The 22,329-nt window shown below is 36.9% G+C and overlaps 4 protein-coding genes across 4 annotated transcripts in view; 3 read left to right on the forward strand and 1 right to left on the reverse strand.

Annotated features, from left to right (window-relative positions):
* The window catches only part of DBT (dihydrolipoamide branched chain transacylase E2), a gene marked incomplete at its 5' end in the record, with an annotated part of 7,137 nt that extends 5,012 nt beyond the window's left edge, over window positions 1-2,125 (forward strand). Inside the window, 2 exon segments of the mRNA XM_009290474.1 lie at window positions 498-569; window positions 1,479-2,125. Coding sequence (XP_009288749.1) covers window positions 498-569; window positions 1,479-1,646 — 240 coding nt within the window.
* Window positions 2,126-4,606: 2,481 nt separating this feature from the next.
* Window positions 4,607-14,753, forward strand: LRRC39 (leucine rich repeat containing 39). The gene is made up of 10 exons (XM_009290437.2): window positions 4,607-4,773; window positions 6,353-6,501; window positions 7,053-7,201; window positions 8,124-8,229; window positions 9,326-9,482; window positions 10,065-10,201; window positions 11,773-11,918; window positions 12,309-12,461; window positions 13,524-13,663; window positions 14,679-14,753. The coding sequence occupies exons 3-10, from the start codon at window positions 7,077-7,079 to the stop codon at window positions 14,732-14,734; spliced, it is 1,020 nt and encodes a 339-aa protein (XP_009288712.1). The 5' UTR covers window positions 4,607-4,773; window positions 6,353-6,501; window positions 7,053-7,076; the 3' UTR covers window positions 14,735-14,753.
* Window positions 14,754-14,813: 60 nt separating this feature from the next.
* TRMT13 (tRNA methyltransferase 13 homolog) lies at window positions 14,814-21,856 on the reverse strand. The gene is made up of 11 exons (XM_009290475.2): window positions 21,719-21,856; window positions 21,238-21,284; window positions 21,083-21,149; window positions 20,164-20,226; window positions 19,966-20,035; window positions 19,409-19,515; window positions 18,279-18,446; window positions 17,900-17,972; window positions 16,856-16,930; window positions 15,525-15,939; window positions 14,814-15,204 (listed from the first exon to the last, which is right to left on the reverse strand). Exons 1-11 carry the CDS (start codon window positions 21,851-21,853, stop codon window positions 15,009-15,011), a joined length of 1,416 nt encoding a protein of 471 aa, XP_009288750.1. The 5' UTR covers window positions 21,854-21,856; the 3' UTR covers window positions 14,814-15,008.
* A 71-nt stretch (window positions 21,857-21,927) lies between these two features.
* The window catches only part of SASS6 (SAS-6 centriolar assembly protein), a 15,271-nt gene continuing 14,869 nt past the window's right edge, over window positions 21,928-22,329 (forward strand). The window contains 1 exon segment of the mRNA XM_009290440.1: window positions 21,928-22,011. Within this exon segment, the coding sequence (XP_009288715.1) occupies window positions 21,944-22,011 (68 nt within the window). The 5' untranslated portion in view covers window positions 21,928-21,943.

Here is a 22,329-nt window from a genome sequence, read left to right on the forward strand (position 1 = left end):
CTCTTGTCCTGTCGCTTGTTACTTGGGAGAAGAGACCAACACCCACCTCGCTACAACCTTCTTTCAGGTAGTTGTAGAGAGCGATGAGGTCTCCCCTCAGCCTCCTTTTCTCCAGGCTAAACAACCCCAGTTCCCTCAGCCGCTCCTCACAGGACTTGTTCTCCAGACCCCTCACCAGCCTCGTTGCCCTTCTCTGGACACGCTCCAGCCCCTCGACGTCCTTCTTGTAGTGAGGGGCCCAAAACTGAACACAGTATTCGAGGTGCGGCCTCACCAGGGCCGAGTACAGGGGCACGATCGCTTCCCTGCTCCTGCTGGCCACACTATTTCTGATACAGAAATGAGAACTTACATCTGAAAACTGCTTCTGAAATGAATACCTTAGTGAAGTTTAATATGCAGTGAACAAAACCTGTAGCAATTAATGCAAGAGGCAATCTGCTTTTTTTAAAAAAAAAAAAATCGTTAGCTAATATCCCCAGCTTTTTCTTTTCTAGATTGGTGGCACTTATGCCAAACCAGTGATACTACCTCCTGAAGTAGCTATTGGAGCACTTGGAAAGATACAGGTATATTAACTTTATCTCAGTGATGTGAGTGTTTAGCTCTAGCTAACCGAGGTCACCTGTAATGAAAATGAAACGTGGAGTGTCCCTTAGTTTTGTTTTTCTTATATAAACATTTCCTCTTTATGTTACAGAAACTGCATAGCTTGCGATTGAAAAGTTTTGTGATGTTTTTAGATGACTGTGCAGAGACACCAAAAGCTTAAATAGAAGTCTCTTATGCCAAAGGTTCACATTTCCTTTCTAGAATCCTGTTATATTTCACTCACATCTATGTTTAGCCTTCTAGTTATCAAGAAACAAGGTAAATGAATTTTTTACAAGTTTTGCAACATGGCGATAGCCATTCTGCTATCATCAAGGAGAAAACTTGAGACTAAGTAAGTATTCTGATAGTGAAGTTTAATTTCACAAGCCAGATAACTGAATCCATACAGAACTCTGTGTGGTGAAGGCACTTTCATATTTTCTGAATTTCAGGCTTTAATTCTTTAATATAGACATTTGACATCAATGCTGGAAATGAAATTAGTATTAATTTAAAACACTCTTTTTAAATTCTTCCTATGAGCCTTTTGTTTAGGGAATGCTTTAAGGAAACTGTCACCTTTGAGCATAACAATGCAATAAACTATTCAGGAAGAAACTTTTGAGTCAAGAAAGGTTTTTACTACTTCAGTATTTCCATGATGCTGGAAACAGGATATGACTGTTTATTATGTAGGTTTGCAATATATTCTAATCTGCAGCACAAACAATAATGGGAAGGTCTTTTTTTTTAATGGTACTACTGCTGTCTGTCTAATTTAGCAAAATGTTTAAATTTAGATTAACAAATTAACAACCAAAAAATACAGATTTGTTAATGAAAGTATTTAATATTTCTGTTTTTTTCCTTCCACTGATTTTTAGGTTCTTCCTCGGTTTAATGGAAAAGGTGAAGTATTTAAAGCACAGATAATGAATGTGAGTTGGTCAGCTGATCACCGCATCATTGATGGAGCTACAATGGCCCGGTTTTCTAACTTGTGGAAATCTTACTTGGAGAACCCTGCTTCAATGCTGCTAGACCTTAAATAAAGAAAACCATGGCTAGAATATGCCTTTAAACTTTGTGGATTAGACTGAATAATTACCAAAGCTGGCTCTGCTAGCACGTGCCCTTTGCTACTCACGTTATATAATAATTTTATGCGGTTAAAAGTTCTCAACAGCTGATATCAGTCTATCAATTAGTTGTTACTTCTTTTAATTAATAGTGCTGTAATTTCTTCTACAGCAGACTGTCAAATTAATAGGTCATGGCGCGACTTCTGAATATGGTGATGGAATGTCTTTCTTTTGCCTTTTATAATACATACGGTTGTGAGGCTGGTGTGACTGAATGACACTGATCTACATCTGCAGTATTTATAATCTGATTAACCTGTTTTGAAGGGAAATACTCATAGTTCTTCCTTGTTGGACACATAAATTTATTTTAACAAATAATATCCAAATTCCCAAAAGAAGTTATGCAAAAATCATATACAAATAAAATGCCTTTTATGCTTGTGCTGTAAGACGTCCAGAGAGCTTTTTGTTGTTTAACCGAGTAAACCTCTCAAGTCTTTTGCTAGTCCACTTTTTCCTGGCAATTACTTGCACAGGTAATGAAATTACTCTTAATCAAATTATAAATGAGAGGCCATATTTATTGAAATGCTTATTGATAGCATTTATTGATCACTATCAGGGCCTTAATACTCTCTAGAATATCCTGTATTTTTATAGGCTGGAAGTAGTTGCAGTCCTTAAATACTTTCCAGTTATTTTTGTTTCTTATAGAAAGCATCTGTCTGTTAAAAAATAAAAAAAAAGAAAAAAGAAAGAAAAAAAGGAAGATCTCATTTGTTATTCTGTCATTAGGTAAGCCTGACGGTAAGCAGAACTTGTTCTAAAAGCTTGCATCACCTTGTATTATTGATGTTCAGGTACTAGAATTTGACAGATTAATCAGATGGAACAAAGAATTAACATTAAAAAAATACTATGTGAGATAAGGACTTTTTAAACTCATATACGAGGCACATAATGAATGGGTTCAAGTTAATGCCTTCAGAACAGACAACAGTTATGTGGCTTTAAGGTAAACTAAACAGATGATGAGGATTGCACTGGTTATTTAACAGGAGATATGAAGAAAACTGTTGGATATAAATACCTTCTAGAAACATAAGTTGCAAACAGACACAAGAAAAGACAGTTACATGGCCTTAAACATTAATTTGTGAGGCACAAAATGGCCATTTTCTCCTTTCTTTAGATAGATCAAAAACTGCCTCTACAGGAGTATTCTCCAAAATTGTAGACCAAAGTTGTCTATTGCATTTAGCTGTGAAGATACAAGACGTAAGCTACGAGAGGCAGAATCTCTGCTATCCTTGATGCTGAGACTGAGCAAGAGGAAAGCTGGTCATGTAGGGGAGGGAACATGGGAGCATACATGTAAGGTGCTATTTATATTACTATTGTGGTATAAGGGTCTTTTATATATAGGTCATTTCTTGCAAAGTTTGACTAACATATCATGCTTATCACCTATTTCATTTTTATCAGACTTATTTATTCCTAATAAAAAAAAAATTAAAGCCACAAAGAATTGTAGTAATATTGTTTCTATCTGTGAATTTCATGCAGGCAATCCTGTACAGGTGACTCAAACTTCTATTTCTTTTTATCTTTAAGAACCTACTGCACTCAAGTCTACCAAAAGAACACAGCCTAATGGTTACTTTCCTACGAGTATATTGTTGTGGTAAGGGCTTAGTCTAAATAGTATATTTTTTAATCTGATGACCATGGAGAAAATAAATTGAGAAAATATAAGTGTATGATAGAAAGCACTAAAGTGATTTTGAAATATTTGAGACAGAATAATTTTGCTCACATAAGGAGCCTGAAATTTCTTTGTCTCTCAAAACTCCAATGAAAGGGAGTATTTTTTTTTTCCTAGCTCTAGTTATCTGTCTTTTTTAAGGAGGAGGAAATTAAGTAGTTAGGTTTTTAGTTAATGACTTTTTTAGATCAAGAAAAAACATTGATTAAAAAACACTGTGGGGATTGAATCTACACCAAAACTGAAAGAAGAAATACCTATACCAAAGAACGTGTTGGATCATTTTTGCTTTTGCATAACTTCAAAAAAAAAAAAAAAAGATGGAAAGCTAAAGCAGTTAGTGTCTTTTTAAATAGGTATTGGTGTTTAGGTAGCTAGCTGGTCACGGACTGGAGAGGGTTTTTTTGGTTATAAAGTTCTATGTGGTAATGCTAGAATCTAAGGCTAATAGTGAGGAAAAATTATTTCTACTGAGAGAGGGTTATAACCAAATGAATGATATTTTTAAAATTTCATCTTCACGTTTTATACTCCAGTGCAAGAATTGGTTAGAATTTTCCAGTTTTATGGCTTCTGCCTCAAATAGTGACCTGTGATTATTGCTGTCTCTCTCTTTCCATTTGGTTGAAGAAAAAGCTTCTGACAGAGTTGTTCTCCTTTTATCTTCTCCAAGGGCTCTTTGAAGAAATAGAATGTTAAAAATATTTCATGATTGGAAGCATGAAAAGGGGTGAGTAATAACCCCTCTGCACATCCCGATAAAGATTACTTTTCTGTCTGGACTTGGATAATTTGCACTAAAATTCTTCAGCAAGAGAGTTCTTCAGCATGAGCAAAAGTAATGAGTAAAATACATAGTGATGTAATACTTTTTCTAGTCTAATTAGTCAATGTTGCTGTTTAATAGCACTTTGAAGCTCAGTTGTCTTGCAGAGAAACATTACTAGAGTAAAGCAAGTAATTGTCATTTTGAATTCAAAACTAGCTTATTTTTCATCGTGGAGCATAACAAGTACTCCTTTGTTCTCTTTGTTCACAATTTGTAACTTTTGTTAATGGGAGTCCAGGAGTTTATGGGAGTCCAGTCACATTCAGCAAACTGGGAAGACATTAAGAGTGGTAAATGCTTGGGGGTTTTGCAGAAGTGCCTCATGTGATACCTTCTATTCTCAGCATAGGTTAAAATTAGAACTAGACTGACGCTGCGCTGGAGTCTGAGTGAGAGTTCTAAATGGTTTTGGTAGTACAGACAAGATTTGTAATTTATCTCTGCTCTTGCCCAGAAAGCAATGAGCCACAGAAAATCCTTAGAAACACCAAATAATTGAGGTAAGTAGTTGTTAAACTCTTTCAGATGCTTGGAGGTGAAGTTGTTGGGAGATCTGATTACTTGGGAGTAAATTTGCCGTTGTTTTACAGCCATACTTGGGAATTCACTTCTGAATTGTTGGCCGTGATGGCATGATTATTATGGGTTTTATTTTCCTGACAAATAAGAAGATCTAAGAACAAGAAGCTTTTGATGGTAGTCCTGTTGTTATATAATTAAATCTCCTTGAAAACAAAGTCATATACTTGGGCCCTCTTTCATATTTCATGGTTCTAAAGCAATGTTTATTGAATAATATGCTTTCCACAGCAAAAGAGAGTTGCCCAATGTAAGGTTTACTAAAAATAAGTATTGTTTTGACTGTATAGTCCCATACTGGTTTTAGTAGTACAAGGATTAACAAATACCTCTTCAGAGATCTGCACCGCAATGTCTCTTTTCTGCACAATTTATATAAAAAGATTTCTAGTTTTCTACCTAAAAAAAGCTTATAGTTCAAAAAAAGTCTCTAAACAACAAGAAATGATAGATCAGGTAAATCACTTAATCTCAGTAGAAGTTTAATCCTGAAAAATACGGCAATTTAAATTGTAACCACTAATCAGAGCAAAAAACCTAGTACAATGTCTTAGTCATTACTGTTGCATATTGGGATGAGGAATGGGAAAGGTAGTTACTATGAGGACCACTGAAAGAGAAGTTAATCCTTCAAACTAGAAATGTGATCACATTTATGTGGGGGAGGGAAAGGGGATACAATCCTATCTTTACAGGAAAAAAGTCAATTGCTTTTTAGGAACCCAAATGCCAGACTGCGTTGTGCCACACTGTAGTTGCCATTTGCGTCACCTATCAAATCCTGCCATTTTTCCTTAAACAGAGAACAGTTAAGAATCCTTAATATTAAAGTATTGGACCAGATTCTTCTTTAGTCAAGCATTATAATTTGTTTTTATGCTGTCTTTACAAAAGGAAGCAATCCTGACAAGTTATATTTCTTATTATTTGCTTGCCTGTGCATTTTTAATTAAGTGATTTCAGTATAATCAGGCTTTACAAATTACTGTGTTAGCAAAAGACACGGTAAACATAAAATAGAATGACAGTTTGAACACAGAAACGTTCACTAAGCAATTGTGGCGTATCCATGGCACACAAAATTATAGTGGAATAAATATGATAGAAAAGATTGCTGTAAAAGACAGACCTGCAGCAATTATTGTAGGGAAATATATGTATGCAAAGACCTGAAATTCCACTTTTGTTATCTACCTGCTTGTTGGGAAGAAAGTTATTCTCACTTTTTTAGTTTGAATGCATATGTAAGGTGTTTTTCTTACTTGTCCCTGCAAGTATTAGTAAACAGTTTGAAAGGGAGCATTCAAATCATCAGTGTTCAGAGTACACTGCTGTTGGCATGACATTCAGCCCTTCGAGCTTATCTGAATATCAGTATCTTGGCTCCAGTTATTTCCAAAAAAACCCTTCCCCAGATGACTACAATAATGGCAATAAGAATGCTTTTTAGAGGGGCGCACTGATTAGGATGACCAAGTATCCTATTTTGCTGCTCTTCAGGAAAACGTGTATTAATTATCTCACTAAGGAATAGATGACTTCAAAACTTTGGGCTGAATTTTTTTTTTTAATGTGGATCGTGACACTCAGCAGGGCTACAAGAAGATTCAAAGAGAGATCTGAAGAATTTAAAAAGCCTTTTCTTAAAGGTAACGCATGACTAACTATAAAATACAATGAATTAAATTATGAAGAAAATGAATGCAAATAAAGTATACAAATTTATTTCCAGCAACAGTTCAGTTGCTATAAAGTGCAAAACTCCTTTAGTTACAAGTATTTATACCAGGTAGCTGCCAGGATGCAGCTACCAGGATTTAACTGCCTTAAATGGCAGGTGACAGCTTCATTTCTTCCTGGGAGGGGAATGAATGCTCATATCTGCACTTAATAATTGTGGTCAGTTCTCAGCCTACCATTGGAAGGAACTGAGAGAAGCAGTTGTTCACTGACAAAGAATGCAGAGAGATTGCAAGGATACCACTTCTTATTATAAGAAAATTTAACTAGGTGCAATTATCTATTTTTATAAAGAGAAAGCAGTTGGTAAAATTCTGTCAGTTCTATACATTAACTAAATTTAGTAATATAATCAAGTGGGTATTGCAGTATTTTAGTTTTCACAACACTGTCCCCATCTGGGAGCTCATACATGTGCTGATGCATTGAGCCTGAAATTCACAGTCAGATTCTTGTGCAGACTGAATCTGAACATGTAAAGATCATGACTGAAACTGCAGTTTGTGTCGGAACATTCACTGCTGTGAAGACACTTTGGGAAGTGAGAATACACAAGATAAATGAAGAATTACAGAAAGAAAAGGAATTCAGAGAGAGGTCTGCAGGAAGGTAGGTAAATTGTAGATCTGTAAGTACGTGAAAAGCTAGACTATATGTTACATTTCAGAAAACTATAATTGGTCATTTCAAACTCATCCAGAGTCTAGTTCTTTAGTTGTTACTCCAGGAGAATTCCCACTGCTTAGAATCTAGCAATATGGTCAGGTCAAACCAAGAATTGTGTTCTGTGATAAAAGTATTAGCGTGTATACTAAATCCCCTAAATTTGGATATTAAAATCCTCTCCTGTGTGGATATTCTAACCAGTGGAGATTTAATTTGCTATGCTTTCTTCTCAATGGAGGCATTAACAGGGTTGCTTGGTCTTCTGTCTGGCCAGCAATTTCATGAAATGTGAAGAAATTTAGCATTCTGTTTTTGGAACCCTTCCTAATTCGTCAGATGTGTTTGAAATGGAATAACAAAATCAAAAGTTACAAATGGAAAATACAAGCAGAAAGAAAGAGATTTAGCCTAATTTTCGTAATTCTTGTTTAAGTCCTCTTTGGAAATCAAGCTAAAAGAATCCCTATCTGATTGACCTGTTTTGATCGCGCTTACATTTGGTGGAACTGAAGGCTTTCTTTTTAGACTGCTTCAAAATTTATGGCTTTGGAACTTAATTTCACATGACTTTATAATCTGTTGCCCTGCTGCTGCAACGTGATGAAAGTGAATGAAGTTATGTCTTCCTTCTGACTGTAAATTTGAAGAACTGTAAAATAGAATTCCTATAAATTACCTCAGCCAAACATTACTTTATGTTCTTGTCTTCTGTCAAATTGATCGTAGATTTAGCATCCAGATGTAATAAATGTTGTTTGACATCCAAAAACGCTATGGATGTCTCTCTGTTCCAGAAAATAGAAGGGATAGTAATTATTGCCTGTATTCATTGTTGCACCACTGACAAATCTTCTTTCCCTTGTAGGCTACTACTTGTCTGGGAGGAGAGAGCTGCTTTAGCAAAGCTCAAAGAAAAAGTTATTAACAAAGATGGAAGAGCAATTTTGAGGATAGAGGAAGAAGAATGGAAGGTAGCGTTGATAGGAATGAATATTGCTTGGGTTGGATGACTGATGCATTAGAAAACTACTATTTACAACTTTACACTCAGAGTTGTACTATTTTTAATCTATGAAGTGCTCACTGTGTGCTTTGCTAACAATGAATTGAGACACACTGTTGTGAGAGTGTAAAAGCAAGCTGATATTTTTAGTTCTGAATATTAAGCATTACTCTGCAAAAATATAGCCCAAAAGGCTTTTCTGCATTAGAAATTATTTACACTGCAAATTATGAGTTTAATTATGTAAATCCTCATTTAACATTAACACACCAGAACTACTGAAACAGATCAAGGTGAAAACTCTCTGCGTTTAGGTGCATGAAAATATTTCTTACTGTTGTTTACTTTCTCTAAGAGTGAAAATGAGCCAGTAGATTCCCAGAACACTGTTATTCTTGTTTCTAATGCACGGGGGGAAGTGGCTAACTGTAGAATCAACAACAGAGTGGAAGCTAATAGTCTGTTCAGAGCTACACAGAAATGCAGATGCCAGTTCTATGAAGTGAGGAGAATTAAGATCATGTTGAGGCCAGAGAGTGACAGCAACACCTGGCAACACCCTGGTGGTCCATAAGCCAGTGTTCCTTGTTCAGAACTCATAGCATACAGACATTGTAGTTTTTCTATCGCTTAGCTCTTCTGCTTTCAGATGCTCACTGTTTTTCGTAACAGAATAGGAAATACAATTTAGATCACCATTTAAATGCAGAAAGCTATTTAGAGCAGTTTCATCTTCAGCTATATTGGCTTTGTTTAAAAAAAAAGAAACAAACAAAAGCAAGCCTGAGGCTTTTCAAGCAATGGCAGTAGTGCAGATAACTAAATCCTGGGAGCAAAAAGTGGGCAGGTTAAATCTGTGGTCAGAATGACCCGCATTGATGGTGTTCATTTTGGGATGTTGTTACAGTATAGCTTGAGAAGAAGGAAAGATTTCTTTTTTCCCCCTTCTTTTTTTTCTTTTTTAATCACAAGACTGTTACTGTTTCCAATAAAACTTCTACCTAAGCCTGTATTCTTGTTGTATACTAAACTGAATTTCTTCTGGTTCGTATTTCTTACCTTAGACACTACCTTCGTGCTTACTGAAACTAGTCCATCTCCAGGAATGGCAGCTTCACAGAACTAGTTTGCAGAAAATTCCTCAGTTCATTGGAAGATTTCACAATCTTGTTGTTCTGGATCTATCCCGGAACTCAATTGAAAGTGTACCTAAAGAAATTGGTGAGCTGTGCTTTCTTTTATTTTAAGCTGCTTTTCTAACAAAATTAATCTTGTGCAAAGTGCATAAACATGCCATTTTTATGCACTTTGCCTGTCTAACAATCCTATTGGGTAGTTAGAAAACAGATTATTTAAATCTAACAGTGAGATAGAGATCTTAAAACCACGGATTCCCTATAACTTAAAAAAAAAAACGGCCAGATGAAGGAGACATCTTTATGAAAGCTCCCCATGAGAAAAAAGGTTGTAAGCACAGCAGATACTAGACATCAGAATGCAGCTAGAAAAGTGATACTGAAAAATAGGCTTCATGTTCCGAGTCCATGAGTAGGCATGAGTAGCCTATGTTCCTAAGTTGTTTTGGGGGTTTTTTTGTAGCACTCATTAGCGTGCATTTCTCATTAGAGTGCAGTTCTGTACTAAAGAGTCCTGAAGTCCTATTATTTGAATTTCAGTGAATCTTTTTTTTTGAGAATGCAGAGCACTTGTATAACAGTATAAGGATAACACAAAACAAGTAATATTGTACTTCAAATAGAATGAACGTGAACATTTATCATTTCTCATTTGTGCTCTCCGCAGGCCAGCTGACTAGCCTCCAAGAGCTGCTTCTCAGTTACAACAGAATAAAGTCTGTTCCTAAGGAAATAAGTAACTGTGTCAGTCTGGAAAGATTGGAACTGGCTGTCAACAGGAGTATCTGTGATCTTCCTCCTCAGGTTTTGACAGACTGCTTTGTTTTGTTTTGTTTAGTTTTGTTTAATGCATATTTTGAATTTATCCAAAACCAATTATCATTAAAAGTTGCACTCCACGTTTTCAGATTTGCTTTGATATTCTGATTTCACAACTACTCCACAGAAGCACATATGTGAACGATATTTATATGACTAGCCAAACTGAAGCCACATGAGAAGGACGTACATATACCCGAGCAGTTGAAGGAGCCAATCTTTATTTTGTCCAGATAAATGACTTGGTGGTGCTTACAGGACAGTGATATACTTGATGTTAATTTGTTTAGGCTGAAGGTCTTCACTGATTTACCCCACTGAGGATCTGACACCTTAGCACAGAGAAGTTCCCTTTTATGGTTGAGAATACAAATTCATACCATATGCCAGGACACAACTGTAAGCATCTTTACCAGAGCTGCTAGCTATGAAAAGGGTTTGTGTGAGTTATACAACTGCCTATGCACAGAGTTGAAAGAATGTTGTTCTGAGATGTTGAAAGCAATTAAGAGAGAATAAAAACAACTGCTTACCTACTATTGAGCTTTAAGCTGGACTGACCTAAATGTGGGAGACACCTGAATCTCTTTAAGTATTAGTCTCTTAGATAGAGATGACAAGTATGTAACTGTATTTACTTGCTTTAATTTATTTAAAAAAACAGTAGCAGCAATAGTTGGCAGCAATCAGTGCTTTGCAAAATTGAGTGAGTCCAAACAGTAATACCTAACAACAAATCTTCAAATGAAAATATACACTATTAATCAGAATCCAGAATTTAAAAAATCTATGTGGATACAGGTTACATGGTGTAATGTCGAGTGATAGCTTTTAAATTAACAGCTCATAGCAAATACATACTTCTGTCCTATTGAGACTATGGTGATGTGAACACCGTGAAGCTTCGGTTATATGTACTTGAGTGGCATTCAGTGTTTAGACAGTTGGACCAGATTTGCAAAAAACCATCTTTGCATCACTTGAACATTGTAAAAGCACCTGGAGGCATGATTCGCCAAAGGACTTAGGTGCTGCAATACTGAATGATGCGATGTTTCATTTTTAGAATGTCTTGCCATAGTAGTAGACTTCACAACATGGAAAGTGTCTAGGTTCGCTCTAAAATACAGTCCATGCGATTTGAGCCATAAAAATCAAACCAGTTGATGAATGAAAAATGGCGTATTGCATGGAGAAACACCACTGAGTATGAAATACTGAGGACAATGGTGTCTTTAAAATTCCTTTTCTTCTCAAGGCTTGGGGTGTATCTGCATGGTAGTCATGGCATTCAGCTTCTCAGCAGTTAGGGCACTCACCACCAGGTGCAAGATAAAGTTCTTCTGCCTGATCAGTTTCAAACCAACCTACCTTCCAGGTGAGAACTGTAATTGTTAGGTAATATCAGCTAATGTGAACTCAGAAACCATTCTGTGTTTACTAACTCCAAAATGTGTTGTAATGTTTTTCAATTGTTTCTTTTTTTCAGTCAACATTATTACAGCACTGCTGTAATGAAACAGCTATACAAACTTGCATTAAATCTCTATTTTCAGCTCAGTGATTTAAAGAAGCTTTCACACATAGATTTGTGCATGAATCAGTTTACTACCATCCCTTCAGCTCTTCTCAACATGCCAAATCTAGAATGGTTAGATATGGGGGGAAATAAACTCCAGGAGCTTCCTGATGCAATTGACAGGTAAATAAATCTCAAAGCTCACATCTTAGTCTCAATTCCATTGCATTGAAATTCTAATTATTAATCCTACTTCAAAAGATTATTTTAATGCTAGCCTCACTGCAAACTTAAGATTTATCAGCCCTAATGTGATATTTTGGATGAGCTGGAATAATCCATTCAATAAACAATATATTCAGTATCAACTATCAAGTTAAATATTTCTTGCCAATGGCATTTTTGACTAGAGGTTAGGTGATTATCTTGAATATGGGCTTTTCTTTGAGAATTGTTGTATTCTTTATGCGAGTCCTTTATGTGGCTGTAAAAATGAATCAATAACTTTATATTAATGATGGATAAGATTAATTTTCTAAATCTTGATTGATTGCACAAATACCTATTTTACAGAATGGAAAATCTCCACGCTTTATGGCTCCAAAGGAATGAGATAAACTCTTTGCCAGAAACCATTAGCAATATGAAAAATCTTAGTACTCTTGTTCTTAGCAACAACAAACTTAAGGATATCCCAGCTTGTATGAAGGACATGACAAATCAGAGGTAAGAAAAAAGCAACAGAAATATAAATAAAAATACTAAAAGATAAGTTTTAAAGCCTCCCTTGAGTTGTGTATCAGAGAGTGATGCTAAGGAAGTGGAAAAGGCACGTCCACAGTTGTATGGATGGACATAATGCCATATAAATCAGCATAATTACACAGATTCACAACCGCTGAGGATCTGGCCAAGAAAGCTCTGTGTAGCACAACTCATTTAAAGAAGTAAGCTATGACAGTTACAGTCCCAAATGTGAAAGGAGACTATAATACAGTTTCTTATTCTGAAATGCCCAATTCGAACTGGCCTTTTATATCACTCTCTAAAGCCAAGAGCTAGGAGGAAAAATATGTAACAAGCATAGAAATGACAAAAAGTAGAACTTTGGCACTGAAAAGTCAAGCATTCAGAATTAAGCAAAAAGGATTAGATATAAAGCTATAGATGAAACTCTCCAGTACTTGATTGAAAAATAAAAGAGAATGAATGTGAATTTTTAATTGGTAGAATTGGAAATATTAGTTTGTATACTGTGACAGAAACTTTCCTGTTGTTTGCATTTTCATTTGAATTACTGGATGCTGGCCATTTTGGAGAAAGAATGCTAGTCTAAATAAATCACGTCTAACCCAGTAAGACAATTCCTGTTTTCAGATGTTTTGGAAGCAGCAGCACCTCTTTAAACAAATACATACAAGCATGGACCAAGAACAGAGGGAGACAGGGCTGGCTGTTGCCTTGCAAAGTTGGGAGGATGCAGGCATTTGCACTCTTGTTCTCATCCACTCATCTGTTTGTGGAAGCTCAGTAAGGCTGACAATGAGGTGAAAACCTGAAGATAAAACGACGAGGACTGCAATGTTTTCTCCCACCACAATCAGCTACAGTTAATATAAGGCATCTCCTTAGCTTAGTTCTACTAATATAGTGGTGGGTTTAGTATAAGAAAAGACTTGTTTTATTTTGCTTGAAATACTGTTTGAGGAATCTTAATTCAGTTTCAAAAGAGTTGTTCTCTCTGGACAAAACCTATTGCAAGAGTAACCTTTTCTGGTGAACTGTCAGATTTGTCAACTTCAGAGACAACCCACTGGAGTTGAAGGTAACACTCCCTCCATGTGAGAACACAGAAGAGGAGGAGCAACAGGAAATGTTCGGCATTGAATTCATGCACATGTATATCCAGGAGTCACTCAAGAAAACAGGTATGGCTTTTTATTAATTCTAATCCCTCTGGAATACAGTGAGGAAGGGAAGGATAAACTGGATAAAAGAAAGCTAGGATACGCATACAAATGAAACATGAATAATCTTCTTAATAAATGATTAACATTTTCCAAAAATCTGTAAGCAGGGGCACTTTTATCAGGAGTATCAGGTCTTCACATGAACAGCATATATTCTAGTAGGAACATACTGGAACCATGGAACACTGGAATAAACATGCCTGAGTTACCTACAGCCCGGATAACTGGAAGTTGATGACTGTCTCTTGTATTTGCAATTTAATTAGAGTTTACATAGTGTAGGTCTTCCAGCACTGTTTGTCTCATGAAGCTCAACCTTCCCTATTTTTGGATGTTGTACAGATGGGGACTACCAAAGAAGGATGTAAGGGAGAGATGCCTATGTTCCCAACATAAACCATTTTTTAGCAATGAATTATCAACACCTGATAAACAGATGTTTCTCGCAACTTGCTTTCCATGACACAAAATCCAGTCACCTAAACAAAACACCCCCACAATTTCATCCCACTTCTAAGTCACTGACAAAAAAATGCTGTTAGTGGTCTCAAAGGTAACAGCTTAAAGGTTGCAGTAAGAGACCAAAATAAGCACTTTTGAACAGATACGCAGGTGGCAGCTGTTACTTGCAGAGAGAACTTCATGCATTGCAGGTATAAAATGTTCTCTCTGATTTTAATTCTATGTATCAAGAAGGCTTAAAAAATGAATGACTGAAATGCTTTTGATTTAGAATGCTACGCCAGCTTTTTTCTTATCGGTATTTCATGAATGGATAATCAAATTAGCAAAAATATATCAAGATGACAGTTTACAAGGAAGTTTTCTTCCTTAACAGATTCCCCTAGCAGCATGGGCTGATGAAAGTACCTAGGCCTACTTAAATAATTAAGAGGAAATACAAAGCTATCCTGAACTTCAAAGTGAAAATAAAGTATGTTAATTTTTCTTATTTTAACCCATTGTCTTTCAGGAAATCTGGAAAGTTGTACTTCTGGTCCTTCTCCTATCATAAATGCTAATGAATAAAGAATGTAACTGTGAATGGAAGAAAATATCAAGTATACTTCTTCCTAACAAAGAGGCGTACAAGAGGTTTCAAATACTCTTAGGGATTTTATTTTTCCACTGATGAGAACTGGCTTGCATATTTGTAATTCCCAGTGAAACTGGGAAATAGGAGACCTTTTCCTGGGTACAGGAAAGACTAAAACAGTTTTTTTGTAAGCAAGGAATTAGCTTTTTAAAAAATCCAGATAAGTTTTATAGGGTTTTTTCCTACCAATTCCAAATCTATCTCCTGTCATGTAGTTGGCTCTGGTATCAAAGATGGACTTGGGACAGCTGTCAAGAGGACATTCTCCAAGGACACAGCAGACTCTGTATAATACTGTAGTGCAGCCTTGTATCCTCGTTGTTGTAAATATTCAATCCGTCCATGATCAATCAGCAGTTTACAGAGGCAACCTATCTCCTTTCGTTCTTCAAAAGTAAGTATCCTAATTTCATAAAAAGGAGGAAAAGAACAAACAACATACGTCAGAAGGACAGTTTTGTTAATTAACATTAGTAGTTCAAGCTTAGAAAAACTACTGAAATCACTGTAAGTTCATTTCAATTCAGGCAAGCATGACTGTTTAAATATTTTGAAACGTATGTCCATGAAAATTGTATTTTTAAAGTAGAATATTTCTATAAATTTAGTAATTAAAATGTTCGATAAATGAGTCATTTTGAGGACCCAAAACAATTTCATATACCACTATACATAATTTTGCTTTTCTGCAGGACTCCATTTGCTAGAAAAAAAATTACATACCCTTGTAAAGTATCAGAACCACTCTCTGTCTTGCTGAATATTTGCTCATGTTCTTCTGTGTCGTTAGTTTGATCTTCACTTTCTTCACTTGTAGAGGCTTTGGTTGTAGTTTCTCGCATGCCACAAGTAGCCCAGCTACTCATTCTCTGAAAATAATGAAATTCTACTGGTCCAAGTCCTACTGATTTAAAGAACTCTCTGCCTACATAATGTGTCCAGTCACACTTGTGATGGCAGCACAGTGCAATAACAATTCCAGCTACAGGCTTACAGTCGTCTTTGTTGCTTTCATTATCAGCAGAATCGTTAGAAGCCACCTCTGTCTTATCATTCCTAGAGCGTTTTGGTGCAGGCTCTTCATTTTCTCCATCACTGCAAGTTGTATAACTTTCAACCAAGCATCTCAAAGCAAGATCTGGGAAAAAACAGATATTCCCCCCCCCCCAAAATAGTGGTGATCACCATGCCATTATTTATACAGGCTGTATCATGGTTGGGAATGTACTTCCCACCAATAATAATAAAAGTGTACATCACAAACTAAGCCAAAAAGCAATTTTAAGAATAACTAAAAATTACAAGCATGCTTTGAAAACATGAAAACCCTAAATGCTAAATGAATGTTATGTGACCTCTGGAGCTACTAAGGGCTTATCCTCTTGAATATTTGTTCTACTCAAGTGAATGTGAAATACTTTGGTTAACAAACTGGCATATTGTAGGAGGATCTCCTCTCTGTAAAACATGCAAGTATTTCCTCTAAAAGTTTGATATCTAGGACACAATCAATTTAATATGTACATGTACTTCTTAAATGCTTAACTGTCTCATCTTTGTAACAGTACCTATGTAGGTGTCGTATTTGAGATGTCTTTCTCTACTTAGTAGATGCATAACATTAGAAAAAGTGTAGTAGTTGAAAATTATCAGGAGAGAAACACATTTGTTTGCTTGGGATACATATTCAGACAGCCAATACAAATTTAGAAAGAATAATATTTCAGCGTAGAGGCGATGGTGTTAAAAAAAACCCCAGAAACAAAGGGTATTTTCAACAGTTTACACATACATGACCCAGGCCTCCATACGCTATTCTTTGTTCTGCTCTATAGAAAACAAGAAAGGTTCTACTTCTGTCTAAAGTAGCCTTGTATCTATTATCCATTTACTATTCCACTGAAGTCAACAGATATTTAGAATATAATTGCTACATTCACCAACAAAGGGTTAGAGGGCAAGAAAAGCTTAAAAGGACAGTTTGGAAGATCAGTCCATTCAGACTATAAGATTTAGCATCCTAACTTTCTGCATTTAACACATGTAATTCATACCTGTCGCAGCACCACACAAATGCTTCCCAATTCCTACCACTGGTAGTTTTTTCTTCTCCAAAATAGGTACCTTATCTGGGGGGAAAAAAACCCACGAAAATAAACAAACACCCCCAATCCACAACAACCCCAGAACCTCTATTATTCTAGTTGGGGCAGTATTTTTTCTGGATAATATAGTTTCAGCACACTTTAAAAAAAGAAATAAATGTTTACCACTACTAAAAATACAGTGATCTGTACATACAGTTATAAGCTATTAAAAGGAAAGGGTTTTTTTCTTAAACAACTCAACCTTGTCCAAAGGCAAAGAATGTATTTTAATGCTGTTATGAAGCAATACGATTTTGTTTCTGAGCAGCAACACTACTGTAGAGCAGTAAAATGGTTACCAGAGAACACTGGACTGATTTTCCTTAACAGAATTATCTGCAGCCCAGAGATTAGCTCCAGCTAAACAGTAATATAAATACTTTGCCTTTTATTAAAATGAAGTATTAGAAATACAGGATTTTGCATTTATGCTAAGATAGTTACATTTATCTATTTAAGCATTTCAGCCTTTCTATACTGCCTACGAAATGTAAATGTGACATTAATGCATCTCCTAATCACAGGTGTTCCCACAAATTCTATATATGCATAGCATGTAGTTTGCATTGATATGCAAACATTGATATGCATAGCATATCAATGATATGCATGACTTGCTTCATCCACACACCTAAAACAAACAATGCAAAGGTTTTTAATCCTGCAAGTTCTAAAAAACCTTCAAAATGTTTTTGTTTTGGTATTTCTCACCTATAATGATGTCCTTTAAGTGTATAAAAAGCAGAAAATTTTAAATCCCCATTTAATATATATGTGTCTGTATATATATGTATATACACACAGCATTAACGTGTCCAAGCAACCACTGAGAATAATCTTCAAAACCAAATACATTTAAGCGTGCTACATACAAATTGACTTGAACTCCAGTATTCAAAATCTAAAATTAAGCCTCTCTTTCAGAATTACACAAGCCAAGAAGGAACTTACTTAAACATAAGTGTTGAATATCAACTTGAAGCCTTTCAAATATAGAATTTCTCCTTTTATGTTTTCCATCCACCTGTGTAAACAGAACAAGATCATTAAGTAGGGCTGGCCACTAATAATTATAATTTTGCTCCAGGTATTAATGCCGGACTTTTTACCTGTCAAGTCAACATCTGCACGTTTCCAACGTTAGACACCAGGATTTTTTTCTAATAAATTTGCTATCGGCAAAGTATGGAATGTAGGCAATCACACTTCCAAAACTTTTAACATTTCAAAGGCTTTATGTTGTTTTTGAAGATAAAAAGCAAATACTAACAGCTTCAATGACAACAGTTTAAAAATTATACTCTGCTAATATGACAATATCCTCTCTTACCTTGAATCTTGTAGTTGCCCTTTCCACAAGCAAAAACTGAACATTGTCAACATTCTGTAAGGCAACATCAACCCAATGGGACAGCTTTCCTCGCCCAGCTCCAAACTCAACAAAACATCTTCCTGGACCAAGTAAATGTAATTTTTCCATGTTACCTAAAATAGAAGCCTACAAACATCAAAAGATTATTTACAAACCAAGCAAATATATACACTGTGTATTGTAATGCCTGATAGAAAAATGATTACTTCACCAAACTGCAGAAGACTCTTTCAAGTCTTCTCTTCCATGAGGGATTAGGGAAAAGATCTTGTGTGTTACAGCGGAAAGGGATTATAAATTCTGGCTAGTCAGCATCACCCTGCCCTTCTTCCACTGCTCACAGAACTCCACCCAGAAGTTTTTGGAATGGATTTTTGGGATCAGGTACACATTATAATACTGTTCTCTGCTGATTCTCGAAGTAGCTATCCAAAATATGGGTACTGTACTGGATTTTCTGTAAAGCACGAGTGCCTGCAGAGCCCTCTCTCTCTGCTGCAGTTACACGTTTTATAATACATAGGAAATAAAAGTAGAGCGTGGGAAGAAAATACAGAAAGCAGACATTTCTCACTTTTGAAATTTTCTTCCCAAAGCTTTCTATTTTGCTACAGTATGCAATCCATCTCTCTTAATATTCCTGCTGTTCAATATACATTAAAAAGGCAGAAGGTAAACTCAGGCTCTCCAATTCTTTTTATGCCCCTGTTACCCAACTAGGAAATCTAGGACCACCTCTTAACAGAAAAAGTAAAAAATTCCTTTTACTTCTTAGCAAATACAACATTTTACCTTTTGTAGCTCAGATTTATTATGAGTTAATATAAAATAAGTAAAAATTCAGAAGAACACCACACAATTTGTAATCTATTTCAGTATCCTAATAAACTTTTGTTACTAATACTTAACAAAGCGGCCATTCAAAGGTTGTATGTGTGCTATTATTTGAAGACCATAGTTATAGAGCATATCAGATCTCCTCTATATGAAGTGACTAGCATTATGCACACACAGTCCCTCGAATTTACAGTAGCAGAATTCCACATGTTTAAAAATATCTATAGCTATTAGTAGAGCAGTGACCATACCTGTTGTTTCAAGTGTTTGAAAGCGGATTCCCCATTCTTTGGGTCATTTAAGGCTTCTTGTAAAGCCTGGTGGGACAGTATTTGTTCCTCAAGGCGAAGTTCCAGGCCTGCATGCAAATGCAAAACTTTTAGGTATAGGTTTCCAGTTTCAAGAGTTTCGGGTTTTGTAACACACACGTTAACAATACTCAGACATGAGCTCAATTTCTAGCACTAACAAAATAGTCTGTTGGGAGCATAAATCCATCATCATATGTTTAGAACAGAGCTGTATTGTTATCTGTAGTGATACTTGAATGGGAAATAAAAAACACAAAAGGAAGGGAAATTAGCTATATGAACAAAAGATCAGTCTTTTATCATTCTCTCAATCTAGTTTATTCTTCTGAGTAAAATTTAGCTATTGGAGGATTGCCTACATCTTGATGGTAATTACTTCAGATGTGTTTAGTGCCAAATGTCTTACATTTTCACAAATATCTAACAACAAAAATAACAATGAAATATTTAATCAATTCAATTTAAAACATCTTATTTTCAGTATTAAGTAAGCTCACCATTACTTGCTTTTTTCAACTTGATAATTAAGTTCTCCAGCTCTTCTTTGGATAGAGAAGAGATAGGTACCTTTTTAAGGAAAAAAAAGCACCACCCATAAATACAAGAGTGTTTTATTTTTGCTAGTTCTTTAGTCATATGATAAACTGCAACACGTTATGTAGGGACAGAGCTTTAGAACAAATAAATGTACTCACTTGTTTTTCTGGTATTTCTGCTACATCTTTTAAACCTGCATTAATATCTTGAACAAAGTAGACCTTTAAAAATCAAAAGAAAAGAAATCTGATTCTGTTAATTACCAGGAAGCCAAAAGCTAAATTCTTCAGTGTTTTTATCATAAGGTACACAGCAATAGGAATCCACTGCAAAAGAAGATATTCCAAGTAATTTTTTTTCCTATACTCTGATCCTGAATCCCCAGCAGAAATGACTGTTCTGACACATTTTGACAAGATTGAACATGTTCATAAGAGTTAAGCTGTCAATGCTTACTAGACTGATTCCAGAGACCATTCTAAGGTTTCCCAGGTAATACTAAAGGTGCAATACTGATAAAGCAGAAAGACAGACAGTAAAGAAGCCATCTTCTGTTTTCTTGAAACAGCTGTTGAGACGCACATCCTATTCCTTCCCTCAGCACTGGCTGCAACTGTCAGCCTAATTTTCCATAACTCACTGCTAGCTTGAGTGAAGCAGGCAGCTGGCTAGGGCAGCAGACTGCCAGAGGTAGGAAAATGCCTAGAGCCTCCCTGCTAGTTTTGCTTTCCGAGGACAATCTCTCACCAAGCCTTTAAAATGAATGGCATTGTGAGAGACTGTTCTTAGAGAACGTTTCTGAGAAAAATGAATTCAGCATTTTCATTTGTAACTAAGAGAACTGAAAAGTTGTACTGAACTACAGTGAGATGGGACCTAAAAGGTGAGGAGAGTGGAATGTGAATTCCATTTCAGCAAGTACTTATTCAGCTTCCATACTGTCATTACTGTAGTGCTTGCTGAGACTGCTGTCCTCCAGTTCACAGCTGCTGTCAGCACAATAAATTCTCTGCAGAGCTTTAATGTTTAGGGTCTTAAATCTGAGAGGAAGTACTGCTGAATTTACACTGCACTTACTGGCTTTGGCTTCTCTCTTGAATTACATTTTTTTAAATGTTTTTGTAGTTGGTCTTCATATACAGTGCTAAAATCCAAATGGAAAGAAAAGTAAGTAACAGCATTTACCGTGTGAACTCTGACAAAGAACAGGAAAAACATTTACATATACTTACTGTTTTGGATCAAGAGGACACGGAATTCTTTTTCTGTCACTTTCTTCCTAGTTATAAAAGAAAAGTTTTAGACAACACTTCAGCATGCATCCAGTGTTCCTGTTTTAGAAAAGCTGTTGAGGGACATCTGAGTTTCATAAAGCATCCATTCTGAGGTAGGTGGGTTAACCGGAATGGAGAAACTGAGACAAGAATTTAATACCTAAATGGATCCTAAAAGAATAAACCTATAATGTAATGTTAGCGTTACTGCTGGCCTTGGCACATCCAGGGCTCAAAGGAAGGCGTGGGCGCTGCCTCTCCTACCCGTGCTGTGGGGCCTGCTCAGGCGGACCTGCCACCCCAGGCCCCCCGAGGTGCCGCCGGGGCTTCCCGCCTGCCCCAACCCCTCTCAGGGAACCCCGGGCTCCCCTGACCCCAGGAGCCCATCTGCCCTAGCCGGAGAAGGGGGCCTGCTGCTCCGCCCGGCAAGGCCTAGTACCTCCTGCTGCCCATGCTCTCCGCAAAAGCGCCTCCCAGGAGCCGGGATCATCTTGCAGAAGCGCTTCTTTCTCGCCACGAAGTAGGCACATCGCCCTGGGACCGGGGAGCCGCGGCCCGGCTCCGGTGCCGCCATTTCCGTCCCAGCACCCCCTGCGCTCGCCTCCTCGGCTCCATCTTGAGGCTCCTCCTCCGCGGGAGCCCGGCGCCAAACTCGAAGCGCAAGATGGCGGCGGAGAGTATGTTCAACCGGCCGGTTTGTGTGCAAGTGAGGTGCCACGGCTGCGAGGAGAGGTGAGGGGCTGGCGTGAACGGCGCGGCGGGCTCTGACTTGGTTTCCTCACCAGCTGCGCGGAAGGTTTATTGCATTCTTTAGGAGAAGGGCTGCTGAGCGGCAGGCTCTTTCCTCCTCTCTTTTCTTCCTGCCTTGTGCCCTAACAGCTGCTGGGCGAGAGGCGAGGCCCTGCGCGTAGTACGGGCGGTGTGCTTGAGTAGCCTTGTACTTGCTTTGGGGCTGCTTATGGGGGGACCCTCTGGGTTAGAGGGAAGGGGACTTGGTCGCAGCAAGGCTGGAGGTAGTCAGTGAGGGCTGGAGCGGCTGCGGCGGGGGCC

The sequence above is a fragment of the Aptenodytes forsteri genome, unplaced genomic scaffold (genome assembly GCF_000699145.1).
Source record: "Aptenodytes forsteri isolate BGI_AS27 unplaced genomic scaffold, ASM69914v1 Scaffold237, whole genome shotgun sequence".
NCBI classification, from domain to species: Eukaryota; Metazoa; Chordata; class Aves; order Sphenisciformes; family Spheniscidae; genus Aptenodytes; species Aptenodytes forsteri.

What these genes read in the sequence shown, in the direction of transcription:
- TRMT13 (XM_009290475.2), bottom strand. Translation starts at nt 21,853, where the DNA reads ATGGCGGCACCGGAGCCGGGCCGCGGCTCCCCGGTCCCAGGGCGATGT. An exon ending in TATTCAACACTTATGTTTAA is followed by an intron (nt 16,931 to 17,899) that starts GTAAGTTCCTTC and finishes TTTTCCCCCCAG; the next exon opens with ATAAGGTACCTATTTTGGAG. An exon ending in GGTTCTGATACTTTACAAGG is followed by an intron (nt 15,205 to 15,524) that starts GTATGTAATTTT and finishes TTATGAAATTAG; the next exon opens with GATACTTACTTTTGAAGAAC.
- LRRC39 (XM_009290437.2), top strand. Translation starts at nt 7,077, where the DNA reads ATGACTGAAACTGCAGTTTGTGTCGGAACATTCACTGCTGTGAAGACA. An exon ending in TCTGTGATCTTCCTCCTCAG is followed by an intron (nt 10,202 to 11,772) that starts GTTTTGACAGAC and finishes CTCTATTTTCAG; the next exon opens with CTCAGTGATTTAAAGAAGCT. An exon ending in GGAGTCACTCAAGAAAACAG is followed by an intron (nt 13,664 to 14,678) that starts GTATGGCTTTTT and finishes ATTGTCTTTCAG; the next exon opens with GAAATCTGGAAAGTTGTACT.